The sequence below is a fragment of the Heliangelus exortis genome, chromosome 24 (assembly GCF_036169615.1).
Source record: "Heliangelus exortis chromosome 24, bHelExo1.hap1, whole genome shotgun sequence".
In the NCBI taxonomy this organism is placed as follows: Eukaryota; Metazoa; Chordata; class Aves; order Apodiformes; family Trochilidae; genus Heliangelus; species Heliangelus exortis.
In genome coordinates, this window is record NC_092445.1 from 1,285,319 (window position 1) to 1,308,350 (window position 23,032).

General features: G+C 43.3%; 1 protein-coding gene and 1 non-coding gene across 17 annotated transcripts in view; both read right to left on the bottom strand.

Moving 5' to 3' along the window:
• The window catches only part of PUM1 (pumilio RNA binding family member 1), a 77,138-nt gene that overhangs the window by 18,274 nt on the left and 35,832 nt on the right, over positions 1 to 23,032 (bottom strand). For 8 of the 16 annotated variants that reach the window (XM_071768073.1, XM_071768070.1, XM_071768072.1 and 5 more), the window contains 7 exons: positions 18,474 to 18,567; positions 17,122 to 17,238; positions 10,835 to 10,986; positions 7,928 to 8,066; positions 6,411 to 6,554; positions 5,163 to 5,456; positions 3,041 to 3,277 (listed from right to left, as the gene is read on the bottom strand). In XM_071768073.1, the coding sequence (XP_071624174.1) occupies positions 3,041 to 3,277; positions 5,163 to 5,456; positions 6,411 to 6,554; positions 7,928 to 8,066; positions 10,835 to 10,986; positions 17,122 to 17,238; positions 18,474 to 18,567 (1,177 nt within the window). The remainder of the gene's footprint in view (positions 1 to 3,040; positions 3,278 to 5,162; positions 5,457 to 6,410; positions 6,555 to 7,927; positions 8,067 to 10,834; positions 10,987 to 17,121; positions 17,239 to 18,473; positions 18,568 to 23,032) is intronic. The other 8 variants (XM_071768078.1, XM_071768079.1, XM_071768076.1 and 5 more) reach the window with 4 other exon arrangements.
• Positions 13,332 to 13,415, bottom strand: LOC139807308 (small nucleolar RNA SNORD103/SNORD85). Its single transcript, XR_011730523.1, has one exon. It is a non-coding gene; the product is annotated as a small nucleolar RNA SNORD103/SNORD85 (small nucleolar RNA).

The window sequence follows — 23,032 nt, forward strand, 5'->3', positions numbered from 1 at the left end:
AAGGGGACCCCACACACCACCTCCCCAGGGCTGGGGATGGCAGGAGGCAGCCACCTCTAAGACATCCCCAATATACCCCCAGTGTCACTCACCAACCTGTCACCCCATGCAGCCCAGTGCCACCAGTTGTACCCCACAGCCCTCCCAGTTGGTCACAGCCATTTGATTATCAACCCCTCTGACAGTTTTGCCCCAAAAATCTCTAATAAATTCAATCTTCCAATGGCTCTATCAGCTTCCTGACACAGATCCTGCCTTTTAAACCACCAGCTGACACAGTATGGGGCAGCTCTTTCCCAAGCAGCTCATGTAAGTGTATTCTATAATTAAAATAATTACTCATCTGCTGCAAATCCTGATCCCCAGTCCAAATTGGGAAAACCCAGAGCTGGACACGCTCAGCCCCAGGCTGCAGGGTGATAAATGTTTCTGTTAGGACCACACTAGCTGCACACAAGCTTCATGAACTGATGGGAAATGCAGCTGGCTAAAGTTAAATTTTATAATGAAAAAAAAAAAGATGTATTTAAGTAATTTATAATTCTATAATTCTGATCAGTATTAGGGAAGAAGAGCCCCTGCTGCCTCTGGGCAGCTGCTTTTACAGTTGCTTTCTCCTAACTATGCACAGCTGCACATGTTCATATCCCCTGGAGTTTAAAGCATGTTTTAGATCAACCTTCCTCCTCCTGCAGCAATTTTTGTTAAGAACTGGCTGTGTGGTTATTTCAGGTATTTGTGATGGCCCAGACACTTCCCAAGGTCACTTTACAACACCAGGAAAAAAGCCCAGCTTGATAAACACACACCATTTTTCACAGCAATGAGCTTTCAGCAAGCCAGAAGAGTCAGAGCTGGAGCTTTCCACACCACCAACCCAACCCAGGATTGACTTCTGTGCAGCCACAGGACGTGACAAAGTCAAACCCACAACTTACACTGCACCCAACCAGAGATTTGCTGACTCCAAGTCAGATTCAATGCCAACTTCTTATGTCATTGTGCAACCCTGAAAGCAAAATTACTTGATGTGACTCCCCCAGGTTGTGTGTCCCCCCCACACACACATAATGCAGGATGTGGCTCAAAACTCAGCAGCTTTAATTTCCCTTTTTGCAAAGCCCACGTTTGGGTGTTTCCATCTGGCCTTTACTTTTCAGATATTTAGAAATACTCCTTGTCCTTTTTATCCCAAACCACTGATAACACCCCCAAATATAAAAGGAGTCTGCTTCAAGCTTCTCACAAGGAAAAACACTGCCTGTGCTGGGTTTATAGCATTAAAACTTATTTGATAATCACAGGAAGCTACAATTGTAATTTAATGCTGTCTTCCACCACACGTGGAAGAGAAACTTAAAAAAAAAAAAAAAAAAAGACCTTTTATGGATTTCAAGGTGAAAACCACACAAATGCAGAGCTATTCTGTATAGGATTTTTCTTGCAGGATTACCAAGCATTTAGTCAGCCACGAAGGAAACCTGGCTACAAGGAGAGGAACATTTTGTCAAGATGGGGAGACCCATGCCAAGTGCTCTGGGACACAACCCAGTGATGTAAATGGTAACACTGCTTTCTTTCCAGAGTTTATTCTCAAACAGATTAGCTTTTCTCTGATGTAGTTTTTAAAGATTCATTCTTTTGTTTGCCTGTAGGCAACAGACTTTTTTCTAGTGTGGAATTTGGTTAGTCTTCAGCAGTTATTTATTGTAGCTATTTAACTGTCAGCTGCATAAACAAAGCTGAAAATCCATCCCATTCTATTACAGCTCTGAACAAAGAAAGCTGGCAAATCTTAATTTGGTCTTGAGAAATTAGTTATTACTATTTCATGCTAACTTTTAGCCACCATCAAATTTACCACACATGTATGTAATAACTGTAATAAATATAATATTTGATGAGTGTTTATATGCATGGGAGGCTGTTCTCATAGCCAAAAGTTTTGTCAATCTAGTCAGACAGGTGACAACAGAAACAAAGTGGTTTTTTGAGCAGGTACTAAATTACCTGGTATAGATACAATGAATAACCTCTCTCCTTTATTTGAGGCCTGGAAACCAACACTTTAGGAAGTTCAGATGGCCATTGCCTTATTATTTAATATTTGCTTTATTTTTTTAAGATTTACTTTATTGTATTTAAGAGCTCTGGGCCAACTAAGAGGTAATCCAGAAGATGTAGCTTGTATGAAGTCATGTGTCTTATCAAAATGAAGAAAGCACTGATGTGCTTTTGATAAAGACACACTGATGGAAATTTTCAAAAGCAAAAAAAGTCCTCAGCTAAAAGCTAAGCAGTACTTTAGATAAGCTGCATGTTTTGGTTGAAAGAAACTGTGTTGTGAGATCATTAATTTATGATTTAAAACTTAATGGGTATTTTAAAACCTTTGACAAGTTTAAGGATTACCCCTATCTAACCATTTAACTCCAGGATACCAAACAACTGGTCTTGTTGCTGAGATGTGAGAAAAACAGTTTGTTTTTCAAACATTTGTGAATGTTATCCATAATTTAGATAAGGAAACAAAGAGGCAACACAAAAACCTTCCTGTCTGACAGCTGAAGTGCTGTGAGAGAAAAAACCAGAACATTAAGTGCTACAGTTCCTGCCTCAGTATTTCATCTACTACTTCTGCAAAAGCTGGGATCCTGCCACAGGAGTCAGAGCAGCAAGGAGACAGCAGGTACCTCCCCCACCCACAGCAGGGTATCCACCTCTGCACCACGGGAGAGCAGAGCAGCAAGCTGCACTTCAGGACAAGGGGAAAAGGCCTCAAGTTGTGCCAGGGGAGGTTAAGATTGGATATTAAGAGCAAAATTCTTCACTGAGTTATCAAACACTGGCTCAGGGAGGTGGCTGAATCACCACGTGTTTCAAAGCCACTTAGATGTGGTGCTGAGGGACAGGGGTTAGCACTGGACTTGGTAGAATTAGGTTACAGCTGGTAGAGTTAGGTTATCATTAGCCTTGATGATCTTAAAGGTTTTTTCCAACAAATTCTGTGATTCTCTGGCAGTGCCACTGGGGCTCTTACCCAGGTTTAAACTTGAAGACGATCCATGTGAAGATAAGGAAGGTGGTGGAGTCTGGGAGTGGCCAGGTCCTTGGCTGGGCAGAGGCATTCCCACAGGTCCAGGAGAGGAGGAAAACCCAAGGCCATTATAAAAACTGTGTCCTATAGGTGTCAAACTGCTGGATGTCCTCTTGTACAGGTCACTGCTCCCTGTAAGGGAATCTCGTCGGGAGCCGCTGCCCGTGTTGGAGTTAGCGACTGAAAAGAAAAAAGAGGAAAATTGTGTGATGTCAACAACCTGCCCAAGACAACCAGAGAGCTGGAGAGGCAGTACAATGCCACCTACAATGCAACTTCACTGCATCAGGTTGTTTTTTTTCTAAGGGTGTTGCGTGTGCCCAAATTAAACGCATCAATTAAAGCCACGCTGTTAATCGTCAGGCAGAAAACCTCGATGAAAAAAATTAGCTGGAATCCAGTGGTTGAATTTATGGTTCTGTAGTTTTTATACCAGCAGAACAGGTCAAGAAATACAGCTCCAGAAATCTATAAGCAGAGAAATCAAGAGGATAAAAATCTGTGTATTTCTGATAGAAACCAAGAAGATAAAAAGCAAGGAAAGATAAAAAAAAGGAAATTACAGTGCCCGTGGTGGTGGCTTTTGCACAGACACCCAAAGCTTTGCTCCTGAACCTTCACAAGAAGGTCTGTGTACTTCACAGCTTTTCCCCCAAGAATATAACTTTTAACAGAAGATATTACATCACCCTACAAGCATTGCCTTGTATGTATTCTTTGTCCATTAGGGCTAAAACTAATCCAACATGAGATTTTATCTGTTCTTGTTTACTTAGCAGCATGTGCAGCTTCGTGTACATTTACTTGAAATCCTTGTGCTCACTTTTCATTATATTAGAAAACAGCTCCTGTTTGCACCAAGCTTTATAGAGATGGAAATCAGAAATTCAATTTAACACAAAACCCCAACGTTTTTAAGAGTTTTCTTGATAGTCAAATACAAACTCTTTAAAGGCACTGTCAACTTGAGGGGGAAAAAAAAATCAATTTTGCATTAAAATCTTGTTTAACAAATAGTGATATTACTGTAATGCACTAATCATCTTTCATGATGATACACAAGTTCCAGCCCATTCCACAGTGAGGGAAAACATATTTGAGCATCTTGGCATTGAGCAAACTAGTAATTGAATTCAATTACTTAAATAAACTGAAGTGAAAGAAAAAAAGCCTGTGTTTACCTGAATCCAAGATGGTTCAGATTCTGAGGCTGGGTTTAGAAAAAATATTTAGAATAACTTTTACTTCCCACTGTGATTTGACTCAATGAGTACGTCCCTCAGTCTTTTCTGATGAAGCAGACTCAAAAGGCATGTTTTAATTTGCCCTTCACACTGATGAAAGCAGGCAAGTACAGGACATAACTACTACCTCTGAGTCTAAGCAGTAATTAAAATAATTGTTCTACTTCAAAAAAAACCCCCAAAACCTAAGGAAAAAAAACAACCCACAAACATCTTCTAGTTTGGTTTTATTTTGCAAAAAAAGAAAAAAACATCTGTGTCTCTAACTGCCTAACAAACAAATGAAAGCAAACCAGGCAGGCAACATTTCTTGCAGCCACAGTAAACTACTTTTTTTGGTGTATTATAGAAACAGTTCCCAGAAAAAAAGGAAACTCCCTTCAGATCACCTTTTTTTAAGATCACAGAAAGTTATTAAGGCATTATTCTGAGGTAAGATCACACAGATAGACACCAGTCTGTAGCCAGTTCCTGCTAGTGCAGTACCTTACCTGAGCACATGCAGGTAAAGGCAAGGGAATCCAAAGCTGTTTAAAAACTTCATCTGCAGCAACAAGGGGCTGACTGATAATTTGTGTAACAAGCCAGATTCATTCCTTTGTTACTTCTAATAAATCACTTAACTAGAATAATTTTCATCAGAAAGCACTGTAGATTTTGAAAGCCACAGTCATCCCTGAAGGAAAATCTCCACTTAACCTGAGAGGGATGGAGAGGAGGGCTCAGCAGCTCAGTCACTAGAGCCAGCTACAACCCCACCACCTTCATTCAGAGCCATCTGCTCCTCTCCTCTGTCCTCATCAAGCAGCTGCTGCTCTTACCTGCTGTCCCAAATCCTCCCAGTGCAGAGCCCAGCGTGGCACCGAGAGAGCTGCTGCTCCCGAACCCCAGGGAGGTGTTGGCAGGCTGGGCAGAACCCTGAGAAAAGAGGGAGCTGCTCTGGGAATTGCTGCTGAGAGAGTTGCCATAAAATGAGCTGGATGCCAGGTTGTTGGTGGGCTGCTGCTGGGGCTGGGGTTGGGGCTGCTGAGTTCCTAGAGGGCGAAATGGTCCATTTGTGGTTCCTGCCAGGCCGCCCGCCGCGCCGTTGGCCGAAGCTGCAGCTGCTGCAACTGCTGCAGAGAGAGAAATTGGAGGCACAGAGGGTAAGAAATGGGTTTCATAGCATAGTCAAAACTGAGCAGGTTCCTTTTATTTACTACAGATTATTTTTTCTTTCAGGATGAAAATTTCTCTTTGCAAACTCTGCACAAAGTCCCTTCGTATCCGAGCTCGAGTTCTGCACAGAGTCACTGAGCACCAACAAGGCTTAAGTTACTACTACTGCTGCTTGTACTTAGTTACATACATCAATCCCACAAAAATGTTCCCTTTCTCCTAAGATCTGACTCAAACCAATACAGCCACACACTCAGCAATATCCCATTAAGAAACACAAGTTTTGAAACAAGTAAAATTGTCTTTACTGCACAAAACACAATCCTGTGGTGTGAACACCAAGTAAGTACTTGTTGTTTTTCATCCAGTTCCAAAGTAAAAGCAAAAGCAAAATAAACAAGAGCTACAAGGCAACAATTAAAAAGCCCATTTCATAATCTGTTACTAGCACTGGCAGGGACTGCGTACATGCACAGATTACATGCAGAAAAAAACAAAAAAGAAAAAAACCAAAAAAAACCCTTTCAAAGCCTTGAACTCCCGAAGAACCCCAATAAAAGCCAAAACAACTCCTAGCAGAGGCCAGGTATGTAACATTTTATACAAGGTGATCAACTGGGAGTTCTCCACAGGCTAAAAACCCTTTATTACATGAGAAACCAGATGCCAGCAGCCAAATTTAAATAAAATGAAACCCTGTTAAAGAAGAAAGTTTGTGTGATGCTCCCTCTGTGAGGCTGCTCTGGGGGCTCAGCCCTATGAGCATATCGGGGATGTTCTCTACAACAATCCCTGCAATGGATCTCAGTGAGGGCAAGTGTGTCATCATTGCCAGCAGAGCCCAGAGGTTCTCAGCTCCACTTTCTGCTGGGGATGGAGCAGATTTTTCACTTGCCAGGACCAGGACTCACCTGCTTGAGCTGCAGAGGAGCTGATGATGACAGGAGCAGGAGCCACCAGGCGGACAGGAGCCCCCAGGCCATTCCTGGCCCCTGCATTCACCACCAGAGCACCAGTTTGGTCGTAGTAAGCAGCAGGAGCCAGCACTGGGTAACCTGAAGAGGGAAAAAATGATGGGTGAAGAGGTTAGGGAAACAAGAAACCCAACACCCAGAGGATCAATCACCCTCAGTGCAGTGCAATAGGATTTCAAAAGGAAAATCTGAGTGGGAAAAAGGAAATGCAACAACAGCTCTGCCTCTCCTGAAGAAGAAGTAAAATTCAGTTTAACAGGCTAGAAAAATCTTTAGCAAGACTTTCAGGTAGAGAAAATTTCTTTTTCCCAAACCTACTACACCCACATTGCCCTGAGTGTTAATTCAGTTATACTGATACAAAAAGGTCTTAGAATATAAAAGCAGTATTTTTTTTTTCCATCCTGTTCAGTGTGCAGACTCATGAGAAAAAACTTAAGGTTATGTATTTTTAAAGGTATGTACCATTAAGCATTCTTTAACATATATAAATAAAACCTCTTAAGCAAGCTGGTGATACACAAAGCAACAAACTTTCAGCATCATTGTATCACTACTTAGGTGAAATAAAACTTTCAGGAAAGAAGGGAAGTGATTCCCCATGTTGGGGTCACAAACAGAGTGTTCTCTGTGAATACCTGATTGGCAAATATAGCTTTAAAATATAATACTTCTGCAAATCTAACCTCAAAGCATCAATAATGACCTAGATTGCTTGGAAACACACATTATTTGTTACTTCTTATAGCAACATTCTTCTTAGGCCATTAAAAAACCCTACCTGTGACACTTCTAGTGGGGAGACCCAAGATCAAAATAATCCTGTTCTCTTACACTGGACCAGTAAGAGATACTTGCACATTATTTAAAAAAAATACTTCATTTTGCCCTTTGCCATTGCAATAATATTCTGTACAACTGAATATCAAAAGCATTTGTACTACACAGCCTTATTTCTTGTTTTTAAGCTCCTAGTATTTGCCTGGAAGAAGTCATGAAGGGGAAGTCTCTATCCTGGAGGAGCCAAGCACCTGGCAGAGATAGAGAGATAATGCTAATTAATGGGACTAAGATATCTCTGAGGTTTTAAACTAAAGATCACATAATCCAGCATGATCCACAGAAAAATCTGAGGCAGTTTCCAAGCAGAGCCATCAACTCTTCTGAGTACACAAGCAACTAATGCATCTCTACAGCAATACAGGTAATAAAATTCCCTTTCACCTGTGGCACAGGGACCTAAACCTTGATTTAACTTAAATGCTGCACGGGCAGCTAGGTTCACATCTAATAGTAGAAAAGGCCTTGTGCAGCCAGAGAATAAAACAGCAAAACAATAAAAACAAACCACTGCTGAACACCAGGTAAATGTGACCCCACGCAGAGACACAAAGTAGACTTTTTGCAGAGCTCCCTGGGCACTGGAGAGGTTGCAGCTCCCCTGGAATCCCTACCTGGCATCCCTGCTGCCAGCCCTTGTCCAAAGGCAAGGGCAGAGTTGACAGCTGCAGCAGCCACCAGTGGATCAGTCTGCTGTCCCTGCTGGTTCTGGTTTGGGGTCAAAGGACGCTGACTGGCTCCTCCACGGAGAACCTGGAAGAGAGAAGAAGATGGAGCTGTTTATTTTTGGGACTCAGGAGCAAGCCACAAGCATCAGACACCTGCAGGAGCACCAGCAGTGATCTACCTGCAGTTCTTGCATCACTGGTGTGTGACATCCTCACCTCTTAACCCAGGGCAGAGCTGCCTTTGCCACCACAGCCTCACACTGCTACCACAGGCAAATGCAGAAGACTCAATTTAATCAATACATTTCAGGCTTTCTGAGCATGATCTGGAAACCCTTCATCACCTGAACTCTCTCATTTCTTGATGTTCCTTCAGTACTCATCCTCTGTTAGGAGTGCTGGCAACCACCTGCTCCATCCCAGCTAACACTTGGTCACAGCCTCAAAAGCATCACTGAAATCCCACTTGAGCAGAAGCCTTAAAAAGCCCACCCAGGGAGCTGGGGGCTGAAGACACAAGGTGATGTAGGTTTTTCCAAGCCAGCCCTCATAAAAAACAGTGACCCAGTGACATGACACTGACTCATTGGAAATAATGACCCAAGATCAGACATCTCCTTTAACATGGGGCTCTTGTGGTTTAAAGACACGTTGGTTGCTCTGCAGAGGGAAGGTGGCAGCCTGACCCTTCCTGTAATTACCTGTGATGGGCTTTGTTTGCAAAAGCCTTTTTACTCCAAGTGGTGATGCAAGAGCCTGCACCCAGGAGAGAGAGGTCAGCTAATTAAAAAAGCTGTCCTTTGGTACCCAGCATGCCTGGTGGCAAAAAGCACCAGTGTGGGTGTCACCTGAGAAAGTCAGTACCAGGCAATAATGGCTCTGAGCACCAAGAGGCTGAGTTAGGATCCTGAAGTTAAAAAATGAGATTTACATCCCTGAGTTTGCTGTCACTGCCAAAACCTCAATGTGAACTCTGCAGCCCAGGGAGTGTCTGAGGCTGGAGGGCTGTGCCAGGGCACTGTGCTGAACAGACACAACCAGTGGGAGGCTACAGGGAGGGAAATGCTGGTGATTTTTATAAATATGCTGTTAAGAGGGTGTAAGCATCACAAATCAACTCCATACTCACATCTCTAAAACATTTGCCTCAGCACTTCCTAGAAAAATGTCATAATAAAAAAAAAATATAGGCTGTATCCTCTGATGGACAGAAGGCTTGCACTGAGAACACCCACCACCCCTACTCCTGCCTGCTTCACAGCTACAAAAGTCATGGAAAATATTATAAAAGCCTACTGATGATTGCTATTTTCTATTTTAATACTCTCAGGCTTTGCAGCAGCTCTTAGCTCCTGGCCTGACTGCTTTTACCACCCCCCTGATGCTGCTTTCTTCCATGTACACGTGGGTATGTGCAGGTCTGCTCTGTGCACTCCTGTCTGGGACCTCCCACCTGGGGAGGTTTGGTGATTAATTTTTTTTTTTTTTTAGCAGAAAAGGCCTTATAGTACTACAACACATGGGATTTTGCTTGAGTTTTCAAAGCAGAAGTGAGTAAATCCAGCTGCCAGTTGTCACCTTCTCTAACTGCTGTCACTACACAAGGACCAGAAAGGTTTGGTGGTACCAGGAGGGAGTACCAAGGATTATTTTTTTAAAGGGTTAATTTCAAAAGTGTACTACACACAGCTTCAACAGTTTCAGGATGCCTTTTCCTTCTAGTAGAGGAAGAAAACTACTGTTCTGTTTCCTTTTAATTCTCATCCCAGTCCCTCAGTTCCCAACTTCTGCAGTTGCTAAATTCATATTTGAATCCTTTGTGTCAGAGTAACAACTATGATTAAATACAACTATGATTAAAATCCTTGTTTAACCTAGATGAAGTTAAGAAAATGAACCTAAGCAAATTCCAAGCACCAAAAAAAAAAAAATTACAGAGATTCACCACAAGGATGCATAACAATCTTCAACAGAAGAAAAAGCTCAAAATATATAATAATCCAGTGTGCTGTCACTACCAAGGGACTAAGCCAAAAGAGGCAGATGGCACAAACCCCATCAAGCACACATCATTTACAAAGTGTTTAAGGAAAACCTTTCCCTAATTAGCCCTCAGTGTAACCTCTTCATTGCTTCTTTTAAAAGTAAATACCATTTAAATGACTTGGACCTGTCTAAGTATTAATTTCTAACACACTTAGGGGGGCAACAGCAGATTATATGAAAAACCTTTACTAACTTCATTAATTTTGGCCCTTTAGGTGTCAAATTCTCTGAATTTTTGTACAGACTAAAGCAAAACTAAAGCACAGTACAGCTTAGAAAAATAACAAATGCAGTGTGGTTTTTTTCACGCTCCCCTTTTGTTTCCAAGCCCCCACCTGGATACCAAACCAATTCATTCTGCTGTTATTTTGCACTTTTCACTTTCACAAAGCAGTCAATATTGGACACCACCCTGAAAGCAAAACCACAGATACTGACATTCAGTATTGGCCACACATTTCCATCATTTCCATGGCCTTCAATTGCAGCGATGGGCACGAAGACAGCTTTGATGATTTCCACCTGCAAGCCAACATGTGTTGGCTCAGCAATGCTCACAAACTGCTCAGATGATTTGCTTTCCAAAGCATTGCCATACAATAACTCCCTATCACAAATAGAAGTGGCACCATGTAGAAATGACAGAACAGAATGTAGGGATCCTTCTCTATTTTTTTTTTCAGAGCGGTTCAAGGCTCTTCTCATCATTGACAGCTCAGGACTGGTCACTGAAAAAAACCAAAAAAAATCACCAAATCCAAAGCTTCCCTGTAAATGAGCTGATGTAGAAAGGATCCTCTCCCTTACCTGCTGCTGGCCCTGCTGGGTTTGCTGAGTTGTCTGCTGATTTGCAGAATTTGTTGCAGCGGCAGCGGCGGCCGCTTGCTGCTGGAAGAGGCTGGCAGGATAAACTCCCCAGGGTGTGACTCCATAGTACTGGTGAGGAACCACTGCTGGGCCTAAAATGCAAAGGGAATCAGGCAGTCAGCTGCTGGAGCATGACACGAGTTACACAGCACACAGTCACCAAAAATACCTGCTCCTCAGGGGTGGTTTGGCAAGTCCTATTGCAAGGTGATCTGCTTTGAATCTTTTGCAAATATGAAGGGGTTCTGGCATTTGTGCTCTTCATTTTTTAAAAGCTTAGAAGTCAGACCTCAAGTATCCTCTTAAGTTGCTTTTGCCTTATTGGAGATAAATTTCTTTTATTGCTGTGTCCTAATTTTATTGTGAAGGACTGAAACTTTAACCAAAAAAAAGGAGGTAACTTGGTTTAAGCAGAGAAAACCAGGTCTCTTCTAATCTAGACATTCACAGCTCAGTAACATCTGTGATTTATCTCTATCATTAAAACCTCTTTGCATCTGCAAAGCATCAATTCTCAAGTGTTTAATGTTATTTTTGTAGCCACTCAGTCCTGCTTTGCCACCAGAAGAGGCTGTATGATCCTGTGTCTTTTCACACTCCCTCCCCCTCCAACTTGAGGCTTTAAAAAAAAAAAGCAAAAAAAAAGCAAATCTTGGAGAGCACCAGAAAAAAAAAAAAAAAAAAAAGAAAAAAAAGCAGCTTTCCATTTGAGGATCCATTGTGTTTTATCAAGTCTCAGGACACCACACATTTAATCTGGTGATAGCAGAATGGCAGCCCACATCCTGAGAGAATTCCAGCTGGCATAATGCTGAGGAAGCAGCAAGTGCTCTGCATTGACTGGGGGAGTCCCTCCCTCCCACCCAGTAATATGTAGGTGAATTCAATAATATTTTTTAATATGCCTGTCCTGTATCTTTTGGAAAGGTCAGAAGAAAAGGAGAAATATTTCCTTTGCCTTTCAAATCCATCACCTGTCACAATGGGTTCCTCCCCACAGTAACTCGTGGCTTTTTTCAGGTAGAGTGGCCCAGCCCTGTGTGCCACTGGGGAATAAACAGGGCTTGAATTAATTTGAACCACACCCTTGTTCTTAAAATAGAAGTTATTTTTACTTCCTACTCAAGAGATGGTATTTCTAACCCAGTCACTTCAGAACTGATGTGAGTTACATCTCAGTGAGACACTAAAAAGAGAACAAGTGCCATGCACAGGAAAAACATGAGTGTTTGCCCCAAGAGACTTAAAAACTGTTCCCCAAAACTGAGGGATGAGAGTAAAAAAAGGGAGCTGCAAAAAAACACTGCTGAGCATAACCTTGGGTATGACAAAGAGGGAAATATTCAGGAAATGTTTGTTTCTTTGGGGTTTTGGTGGTTTTTTTGTTTGTTTTTTGTTGTTGGTTGGTTTGTTTGGTTTTTAGGGGTTTTTTGGGTGTTTTTTTTTTTGTTCGGTTGTGGGGTTTTGTTTTGTTTTGGGTTTGTTTTTTATACAGTAACACGTGTCTGTCTCAGATGAACTCAAACACAACAATTCACTGTGCACCAGGTCTGCATTTCAGCCTGGCTGAGCTCCCACAAGCAACACTGAGGACTCAGGAGATTCAGCAGCACTTAAGAGATTCATTTCATATTTAATGTCAAATATCAAATTCATATTTCAAAAGTATAACCATTACTCTCCTTTATTATTCCATTTAACCACTGCATTCTCTCCAAATGTTGGGTTTCACCATTACCCCACCTGCCCAGTTCAGCAGGAGATGATCCCAGCAGCCTGGTGTCTCCCAGCATGGATCTGAGCAATAAATGCTGAGCAGCTGGATTTGCATCTCCCACTAAAGCTCTGCCACCTCCAGCCTTGCAGGATTTCCTGTGCCATCCATCAGAGCAGGTACCTTGTCTGTCTTGGCTCAGATTTGCCTTGGAGCACCAACCATTTGTTTGTTTCTTACCTTCCAACCTGGAAACTTGTGAGCAGCTGTAGGGAAAATTTAAAAACCTGCAGAAGATTAAGCAGTGCCACAGTGGTATTGCCTTGGACTAACTGGTTACAGACACAAAGCTAACTGGGGCATTAAAACCTCTTCATATGCAGTCAGTGCAGACCAGATGCCAACTGTGAGGCTGCTCCTGCACCCAACAGGAAAATAGGTGAAACTACTCCATTTTATGCAAGTAATTAGTCAGTGTTTGCCCTTAGCCTACCAGGAAGTTGCTGCAACCCCCTTTATCTGGGCAAAAATTTGGGTATCTCTCTGGGTTATTTTAATCTCCGTGCTAATTATCAAACAAGCATAGTCTAGATGGTTGTTGGGTGGGTTTTTTTTTCCTAGTTAGAGGTTGCTCATGAGATCTGCAAGAAGCCTAAGGTATTTGAAAGAAGAGACACAAAGTCTTTGAAGTTTGCAGGCAGCTGGGCTTAAAAGAGCTGCAAGTCTGGCTCAGCTCATTTGCGCACATGGTGAGGCTCATTATTGAGCTGTGCTCTCAGTGAGGGCAAGTGTGTCATCATTGCCAGACTCAGAAAAAAAGAGGCAGAGTGTTTCTTTACTTCAGGAGATATTGCACCTGCTTTTACACTTATTAACTTACACCAGAGAAAATAAAAGCCACTCCACTGCCTTTGAAATCAAGTATTCCCACGACTGTGTCTCACACCTCGGCCACAGACACCCCCAAACATTTCTTTCAAGAAATATTAGGAAGACCACGTGTAAGTGTGTTCATAACCAGGTTTTTTGGGTTTAATCTCAGCGTTCAGACTCAAATCTCTGTGAGCAGAAGCTGGGCCAGCTCTCTGCAGGGAGAGCCACTCCTTCCTGCCAAGGATGAGGGCTCAGTGATCAGGGGGTTAACCAACCTCAAGAACCTCAGGTCTGACAAGCACTGCAAACAGCAGCTTCACCAGTTACCAGCTCCTGGTGAGGTGACCCCTTCTCTGCAGCCTCATGGTGACTGCAGATACCTGAGAAGTGCTGATTTGTAAGGATGAGGGTGAGAAACAGCTGAACTGAACCAGCTCTGCTGCAAACCCCATGCAATAGAGCAAAAAGGCTGGTGAAGGGATCCAGCACAGATCCTGTGAGGAGAGGCTGAGGGAGCTGGGGGTGTTGAGGCTGGAGAAGAGGAGGCTCAGGGGAGACCTCATCACTCTCTCCAACTCCCTGAAAGGAGGTTGGAGCCAGGGGGGGGTTGGGCTCTTTTCCCAGGCAACTCTCAGCAAGACAAGAGGGCACAAGAGGTCTCAAGTTGTGCCAGGGGAGGTTTAGGTTGGACATGAGAAAGAATTTCTTTCTGGAGAGGGTGCTCAGCCATTGGAATGGGCTGCCCAGGGAAGGGGTGGATTCTCCATCCCTGGAGATATTTCAAAAGAGCCTGGATGTGGCACTCAGTGCCATGGGCTGGGAACCACGGGGGGAGTGGATCAAGGGTTGGACTTGATGAGCTCTGAGGTCCCTTCCAACCCAGCCCATTCTCTGATTCTATGAAAAACCCTTCTGCACAGCACAGCACAGGGGGGAGCACAGGGAGGATGCAACCCTGCCCAGCATCCTGCCCCTGGCTGGGGTACAGCCAGCCCCAGGGGCTCCCCACAGCCAGTCCTGGGGATGATGTGCATGCAGCCACACCTGCTGTCAGCTCTGAGCCCACTCTGCACAGGACACAAGGCAGCACCCTGTGAATGAGGCTTCTAAGAACCCCAGGCTTGAGAAGCAAACACAGCCAAACCTGTTCCACCTTCAGTGGAGGAGCACTGTGTGCCTCCTTCATGCAGATTATTCCAGTATCCACTTCTCTACAACGAACAAAACCACATTTCTACCTGAAACACAGCACCTCAGAGGGCATCAACACGTCCCAACTTGTCCCTTCTTGAGTCTCAGAAGCCCTTCCCATCGTATTCAGATTTGTTCTTCAAATTTCTACTATTGCTGGGTAGAAGAGAGGACCATCACAGGGCTTACAGTCATGAAAAAGCTGCCAGAATGGCAGACTATTAACTGACAGAATTATCTCCACTGAAACACACAAAGTTTCCTCTTCATTCTAAGAGTAACTGCAAGGAATAAACTGGCAACGACTCTAAACTCATTTCTTCCATCTCATACATTTCTCCAAGCCCTCTCCATACTCCCATACACATCAGGGAGGACCTTCTGACTTTATACAGAACTCTGAATATCTCAGCTGCCCCACACCCCTTCACTGCTACAGTCACTGAAGAGACAAAGCTTTCAAAACCACTCAGGTCTAGACAGAAAAGGTGTTTTTCCTAAAACAAGCATCAGTGAGGAGTCAAGTTTGTTGTATTGCCATTTCTAGGGTCCAAAGCCCAATGAGACAGATGAAGTGACTCCTAGTTCTCAGTGGTGTAACACTACACTGCAGCACATTACACCTTCTGTTGTTTTGCTTTCAAGAGCCAAAGTTTAAAAATTTTCTCAAGTCAAGACCCTGATGCCAATTTTGGGATGCTTTAAGGTATCCTGGGGTGTGTTATTTCCTACTTCAAACTATAAGGTTCAAATATTCAAGCAGCTGCAATACTGCTTAGAAAAACTAAAAACAAAAAAAAACTTGTGGCAAAGAGGTTTGCTGTTCCCTCAAAACGTGGCAGCAGTTACATCTTTCTACAAAACCAAGACACTGACCTCCTGCTCCACTAAACTCCAGTGTTAGTGAAGAATGAGCACTGGGTGTAGAAGCACAAAAAAGGCCAACCAGAATCCTCTTTTTCTAGCATTTGTTTACAAAGCCCCTCTCCTGACTGGAATTGCTAATCTTCCCCAACTAAGTCCTGACTGAAGCTTCCTACTTCTATCTGCCAGCAAGAGTTCAGGTCATTCATTCACTGCCACACATTCATCATCAGATGATAGTTTATCAACTTCTGGACTATTAGAAATATCCTTGTACTCTAGCTCTTGGCTGTCTTCCATTTAATCACAGCATCATTTGTTTGCCAACGATATGCTGTTACCTTAATCTTGCCTTGTTCTTATGCAAGCAGTGTACAAAATTCACAAAAAAAGCCACTAAATCCAAAGCCCATATAATCTTGATTCTTTACATATTTCCATATGATCCACAAAAAACACCATCCAACTGGGTAACAGTTGCTGAAATCTCATTTCAGACCTTGACCTGATACTGGCCTCAAAGCTTAAAAGCTGAGCAGGAGTTATGCAAGAGCTGTTCAACATGCCATAAAGCCATGTACCAAACCACAGCACCCTCTGGCAGAGCTCTGTATTCACCTACAACCAATGTTTTATGGGTTTTATTTGGTACAAAATATCCCACAATGAAAGAGATCTGCACTGGGTATCCCAGTTGGAAGTGGAGTGTGGAAACAGCAAGCAGGCTTCACTAAAAATCAGTTTTTATTTCAAACGGAGGTGGTTTCCTCTCCTGGTGGCTTCCAGAAAGAAGAGGATGGCTATAAAAATGTTATTCTAGAAGTACATTCTTCTTTTGTCCTCAGTGCTTAGACATGGACTTTATGGCACACACAGCAAAAGTTCAATGTACAATGTGTTCTTCACACTGCCTGATAAGCTGTTTTACCAAGCTGGCATGTCAAGAAACAACAGTTTTGGCTAGGATTTGGAAATATATGAAAATATTTGGAAATATATGAACGTCTAGAGAAAGGTCTTGGATGGCTTGTCAGAGTCACCATCCTTGCTTGCCATCTGGAAAACTGCAGGCTCACAATCCAAGCCTCACAGCAGGCCTAGTGACAGTGTTTTTACCTAGAGAACCTAAAAAGCATCAGTTCTTAACAGACTTTAGCAAAAGGGCAAGAGCTCATTTGCCTGGTTCACCACAGTAAATCAAGATAATCAGCAATGAGATACAACTTTCCTGGCAGGAAAACACATCTAGCATTCAAGTAATTTAATTTCAAAGTTCTCTAGCTACTGTCAGTTATCAAAAAAACCCCAAAGGTATCAACTTTTACATCTGCAAGTGTCTCATTTCAGATTTGTTCCTTGTTGTTTATCCTCCAAAGAGAGGGAGCCCAAGTGTCAGACACTAATTATCACATTGCATCCACAGAAAATCACATTTCCAAGACAAATCCTCTCCCAACTCAATGACACCCCAGTCTCTCTATCCAGAAATGACAATGTACTGCTATTTAGTTTCACCAGGCACAGAGTAAAGAGCAGTTTTGATACAGAAAATGGTCACAAATGCAGACAACTGGAAGTATCTCACCTAACGTGGCAGCGGCCGCGAGTCCAGCTGCGTAGGGATCCGTTCCTGGAGGTGCAGCACTGATGATGTATGGGTTGGGGACAAAGGCAGCAGGAGCTAAACCTGCTGAAAACATACCTGTCAGTAAGAACAAACTTGACTAGAACTCAAGCCCTACCAAAAACACCTCTGGCAACCCAGGGGGTGAACACAAAAGTATTTTTCAAGCTTTTTGCAGGTTGGTTTCTCCCAGCAGCGAGCAACCTCTTCATTTCCCAGACTCTTAAAGAACACTCTACAGGGTTGCAGATTGTAGAACCTACAGGATGTATCTTCCAGAGAAGCAAGATAACTCCAAGGGAAGCTGAAGGGGTAAAATAATCTGTATACAACACCCAGACTGGCTCAGGTATCTCTGCAGTGCAGACACACCCTTGCTGTTTAGGTGACCAGCTAGAAATTAACATTATTTAATCACTTGTTACTATTCCATATTTCTTATGGGAAGTTAATCAAGAACCAGGTTACTCTCTGAGTTCATGCCCACTACACAATATTAACACGTCAATTAATTAGTTTGGAAGGAGCTCAGGAGTGTAGAGGCAACATGGCAGGGCACTCTCACTGTGGGCAGTAGGGGAGGTAGAGAGGAGTTAGTGAAAAAGCTAAATAATTTTAATTCAAGTCTATTGCTGAACTCCAATAAGGACACAAGTGCACTGCACAGAGCTGGGAGAGTCCCAGATGTTGGTGGTGGGCTTTTGGGTAGGCAGAACTACAACTCCAAGTGCTCACTGTGCTAAAAATAGTTTACCTCCAATCATCCCCAAGTAGCCCTTCTACAGATCTGGTTTTGTACACAGGATAAAGTAACTTTCCAAGTTAATCTACACTGGTTTAATAATATGAACCATGGGTTTGCATAAATTACATCTTTAACTTAAAGTCAGACCTCAGGCAGCTGAACCCCAGGAGGCACATTGTGTATACACAATTGTGCATTTTTCCCTCCCTTCACCGTGCTGCTCACCTCAATTCATGCCTCACTCAGAGCAAGTACTTCAAAATGCTTTCATTACTGAACAGCACTCTCAACAAGGAGAAGAATGTCATTCCTGCCAGACATGAGAGCTATAGAGCTTTAAAGTGTGCAACTGATACCTCTAAAGTTTTTCAAGCAGATCTTCACACAATACACTTCTGCTTACCTGTCGATTGCCAGTTGCAAAAACACAATTTAGGATTCTCTAAAACCTACCAAGCCTTTCTCTCTGCTGTTTTGCCCCAACGTATTTCTGAGGGCTAAGAGAAGTCCAGTAAAATCTAAGGTATTAAATTCCAGTAAAATCTAAGGTATTAAATGCAAGACTTACCTATGTGAGGCTGGTGGGCAGCTGCCAGGGCATATTGCTGCTGCTGCGCTGCTGTCAGCTGTTGCACAGCAAGTGCATTGGGTCTTTGGAACAGCTAAAAGGGACAAAAGCACAAATATGGTCCTTTACTCATGCAGAAAAAGCCTTCTCTTCCTTCCTTTTAAAGCAATTCCTTTAACTAGGTTGATTTCCAGACACTAGATCTATGTTACAGACACTCCTCTTTCAAGGGAAGCGTTTCAAAAGGAACTGAAAAAAAAAAAAAACCTAAACCTCCACGGAATCAATTGCCCGAGATAATCCACCTATTACAGGGGAAAAAAAAAAAGTATTTCTGAAACACAGCTAAACCCCAGCCAGGGTTTTCTCTGAACAATGCCTGAATGCCATTTTCTCCTCCACAAACAGCCCCAAACTGCAGCCTGTGGATCACCAGTAGCTGCCACAAGCACTCCCAACTCTTCACCACCATTGTGTCCAGTTAAATCCCAGTTGCACCAGTGGACAGCCTGTGTGGTTCTCCCAGATGGACTGCAGGGGTGAGGGGGGATGGCAGGCAGGCTGCAGAGCAAGACATGGGGAAATGATGCTCCTGAGATGGCTCCAAGAGCCATCAGATGGGCAGCCAGGCTCTGGAGCTACCCAAACCCTGGACAAAATGCTTCCCTTCCACCTCCAGCACCCCCTGTGTGAGACCAGACAAGGAGTGTGAACTCTTCTTTGATCACAGACAGAAAGCAGAGCTGGGGATGTTTTGGTTAAGCCATCCAAAGCATAAACCAGTGCTTAGGGAGCAATGGGCAATGCCCCTGAGAAGTCCTTCTCAATAAATAATTAGTCAGTGAAGAAAAAGTATTTTTGCTTTTTTTTCTTTCCATTCATCCAGGTCCTTCTCAAGTTTCCTTCCGCAGCTTCTTATGCCACAGCACAGGCTTCTACCTGAGTGAAACCCTCCCTGAGTCAATCCATTATCTGCCCATCCCTCATTCCAATTAAAACATTTAAGGGTACCCAAGCTGAACAGCCACTCTGAAACCATGCAGGAGCAATGTTCACCCTGCTGAATTCCAAAACTGATCATTTCTGAGGTGTGAACTACTCCCCAAGCCACTGTGATAAAGGTTTTCTCTCTCCACTCACTTGGAAAAAAAATTGGTCCTAAATGCTATACAATTTTCACACCTATTATCTCTGCCCTCCTTTCAGACAAGACAAGGGAGCCACTTGCAGCTGTCAGAAGCAGCAATAATAATTCTGTCCAAATTTTTGGCAGAAACTCACAACCATCGTGAAGCATGGAATCATTTAGAAAATGAGGGGTGATTTTTATAGGCAAAAATTGGAATCAGTTCTCCTCAGAGCAGACAAGCAACTGCACTATTTAGACAGAAAATAGGAAAAAAGGCAGGTGGGTAGCCTACCTCTATTTTCTTGTCTTTTCCCAAGTTCAAAAGGAGGAGAAAAAAAAACATGGAAAGGCTCAGTATCAGATTTTAAATGTGGAACTCAGCACTTAGAGGATCCAGAATTGATCCTCCATGTGCCAGCAACCTGCCCATAACCCTTTTCTCCAAAGTCTGCTCCTCCCTTTAAATGTTGAGGCCCTTCCACATATCCAAGGTGTATCATAACATTGCTTATAGAGCAACAGTCACACACAGAGTAATGTTATCACCTCCCTGGACCTAACATCAGGAGGGCCCTACAACATTCCTGGCAGTCTTTATGCAGACCACACCTTCTGTTACTTTTTTTGACCAGGTCACTCAACAATACTTGATGCTTACACAAAGCTCAGTGTTTATAATGGGTGTAATCTTTGTTAATATCCCATCTGTCATTAGGAGCTGGATCAAGTCCTCTACTGACATCTTCTAGTTTAAAAAAAGCAAGGGCATCATGGATAAGGTGACCTACAGAAAATGGAATGAGGAATACTGGCTCTGTAGGAGGCTCCAGCAGCATCTTGTTCACTCATCAGCAGATATGGCCAAAAAAAATTCTACAACCCCTAAACTGCTGGACAGAAATACATCTAGAACAGCTCTGTTTGGGTTTGTGGTCTGCTTTTGCCTTGAGTTCAGCAACCCAATAGTTTATCTTTCTTCAGCTGCAAATACTTCACCAAAACCTTTAATTTTCATATTGTTTTGTATCCCTGGGATCTGTTTTTCCAGTCTGTTAATGTGTATTCTGTCAAGCTGAAGAGCAGAGGAATAGGCAAGATTATTAGTTGCCTGTCTTGAGGGCAAAAAAGCACTTATCTTCTCTGAAAATACTTTTTCCTTGTGCTCAGTTCACATGTGTGATGACTTCCACACCTCCCAAACGCATCCCAATGATTCATTTTTAAATTAGAAGTACTATCAAAAAGATACACAGCTACTCAAAGCATGAATATTTCACCTGCTGTTGTATTTTCTTTCTTTTTTTCTGTCTGCTCACTCTCTCTCTTGTGAGCACAGCTGATGACTGCTAACTTTGACTTTCAGACACACAAGGAGCCACACCAGCTTTGTGCATTTTGCTTTTGCTGAAATCAAGCCATGCTACCAAAACCACTCTGCAAAAGGCTGCTGTCAGCAGCTGCCAGACTTTACCTCCAGACTCAGAGGGAGACTGAAAAGATGCTCCTTTCCCTAATACTCCTGGCATGAGAGAAGGGAGGAATAAAGAGCAGGCTGGGCAAAGTCCTTTCATCTCCTCCAGATGAGTAGATCTGCATCCTCAAGTCAAAGAATCCTGAAGACTTAGCCCCAGCTCACTCCCTCAGTCAATATTCCTGAGCTGCTTCCCAAGCACACGCCAGCAGCTCCCACCTGCAGCTGATCTCCTCTCACACCTCTGTGGAGTTTCCCTTCCAAAGAAAGTTCAGGAAAAGGCTGATACCTAAAGCCAGGCAGCAATTCAAACCACTGAGCTCACCCTCTGCCAGCTTTCAGTGACAGTTTCTGCAAGGCTGCAAACCCAGGCTCTAGACTCAACTTATAGAGAAGAAATTGCAAACAGCAAGGATTTTGTGCAGCTGCTGATTTCATACTCCCTGTAGCATATACAAGAAAGTAGAGCCAACAAAAATGATTACAACTTCAGGCTTTACTTAGCCAGATTACCCCCTATGCCACAGGAGCTCTGGGAATCATCATTTCTGTGTATTTAATAACTCTGCATTAATAAAGCCCCAACACAGTCTCCATCTACTGACAGCAAATGCCTGGGCTCCAGGAAACAAAAGGCAAAAATGTCCAATTGTAGCTTTCAGTCATCTTATTTGGAACCCTACTGCATAAGGTTAAACTGTCTATCAGTACTGAATTGTGGGCTCCAGTAAGTGGAAAAAGGAAAAGAAACCTCTTTAATGGAAATATTAACTGGAATTTACAAAGCAAGGCTGAAATGACAAAAAATCTATGCCTGGAGCAATTTAAACTGTTAGGAAACACATCCAGAATGAAAACCTAGGAACTACTGACATAGTTTCAGAGGAGTTCAGTAGGATCATCCCACATGACAGAAAAACAAGCCTCTTTCTACACATGCCCACAAGTAAAGCATCATTTGCAGCACCCAGGCTTGATTGAGAGAACTCAGAGCACCCAGAGCATCCCCTCTGTGCTCTGCAGTTATGGGGCCATCCTAAGATGCCATTTCCATAAGCCAGTTTTTCCCTGCAATATAAACATCTGACATCTCTAATCAGATTACACATCCCTTCTTAATATTGCTTTTAGCTGCTGTAATCCCTCCCCAGCCCACGTTGCTTCCCAACGGGCTGAGAAAGGCACTTGCACAGATGAGATCCTTTTGTTCAGGGCCCCTTTCCTTCTGACAACTGATTGGAGAGGGCTGCACTGCCAAAAAACAGCTTTCCTTTCATACAGGTTGTCCCTGGCAGACAGAAACCACCAAGCACTGCTGGATATTAAGGGACTGGGCAGAAAACTGAGCCCAGGACTTGTTGCATCAACAAATGTGACCCAAGAAGCCAGGTTTGGCAGAGGAGTGAATCCACAGCACCCACCCAAACTGGTCACTTGAATTTACTGTAGGTATAAGGAGCTATTGCAGTGAAGATGGAAGTATAAAATAACAGTTCTCACTAACCAACCCTTCCTGCTGGTTCTCAGCATGACCTGGAGGGAGGTAACCACACCAGGGGGGTGCTCACAGCACCCAACCCTCCTCTCCAAAATCCCTGGTGCAGAGAGCAGACAGAGCTGCAGCTCAGTCTGAAGGTGGCAGAGGGGACACCTCACCCCTCCCTGAAAGGAGGTTGGAGCCAGGGGAGGTTGGTCTCTTCTCCCAAGGAAGAAGGGAAATGGTTTTAAGTTGTACCAGGGCAGGTTTAGTTTGGATATTAGAGAAAACTTTCTACCAGAAAGGGTTCTCAAGGCCTGGAAGGGGCTGCCCAGGTTGAATGACCACCCCTGGGGGTGCTGAGGGACATGGTTGAGCAGTGGGCTGGGTCAGTAGAGTCTGGATGAGTTGGTCTGGATGATCTTACAGGCTGCTCCCAACCTCATGGATTTTATGCAACTCAGCAGAAAGTTTTAAGCATG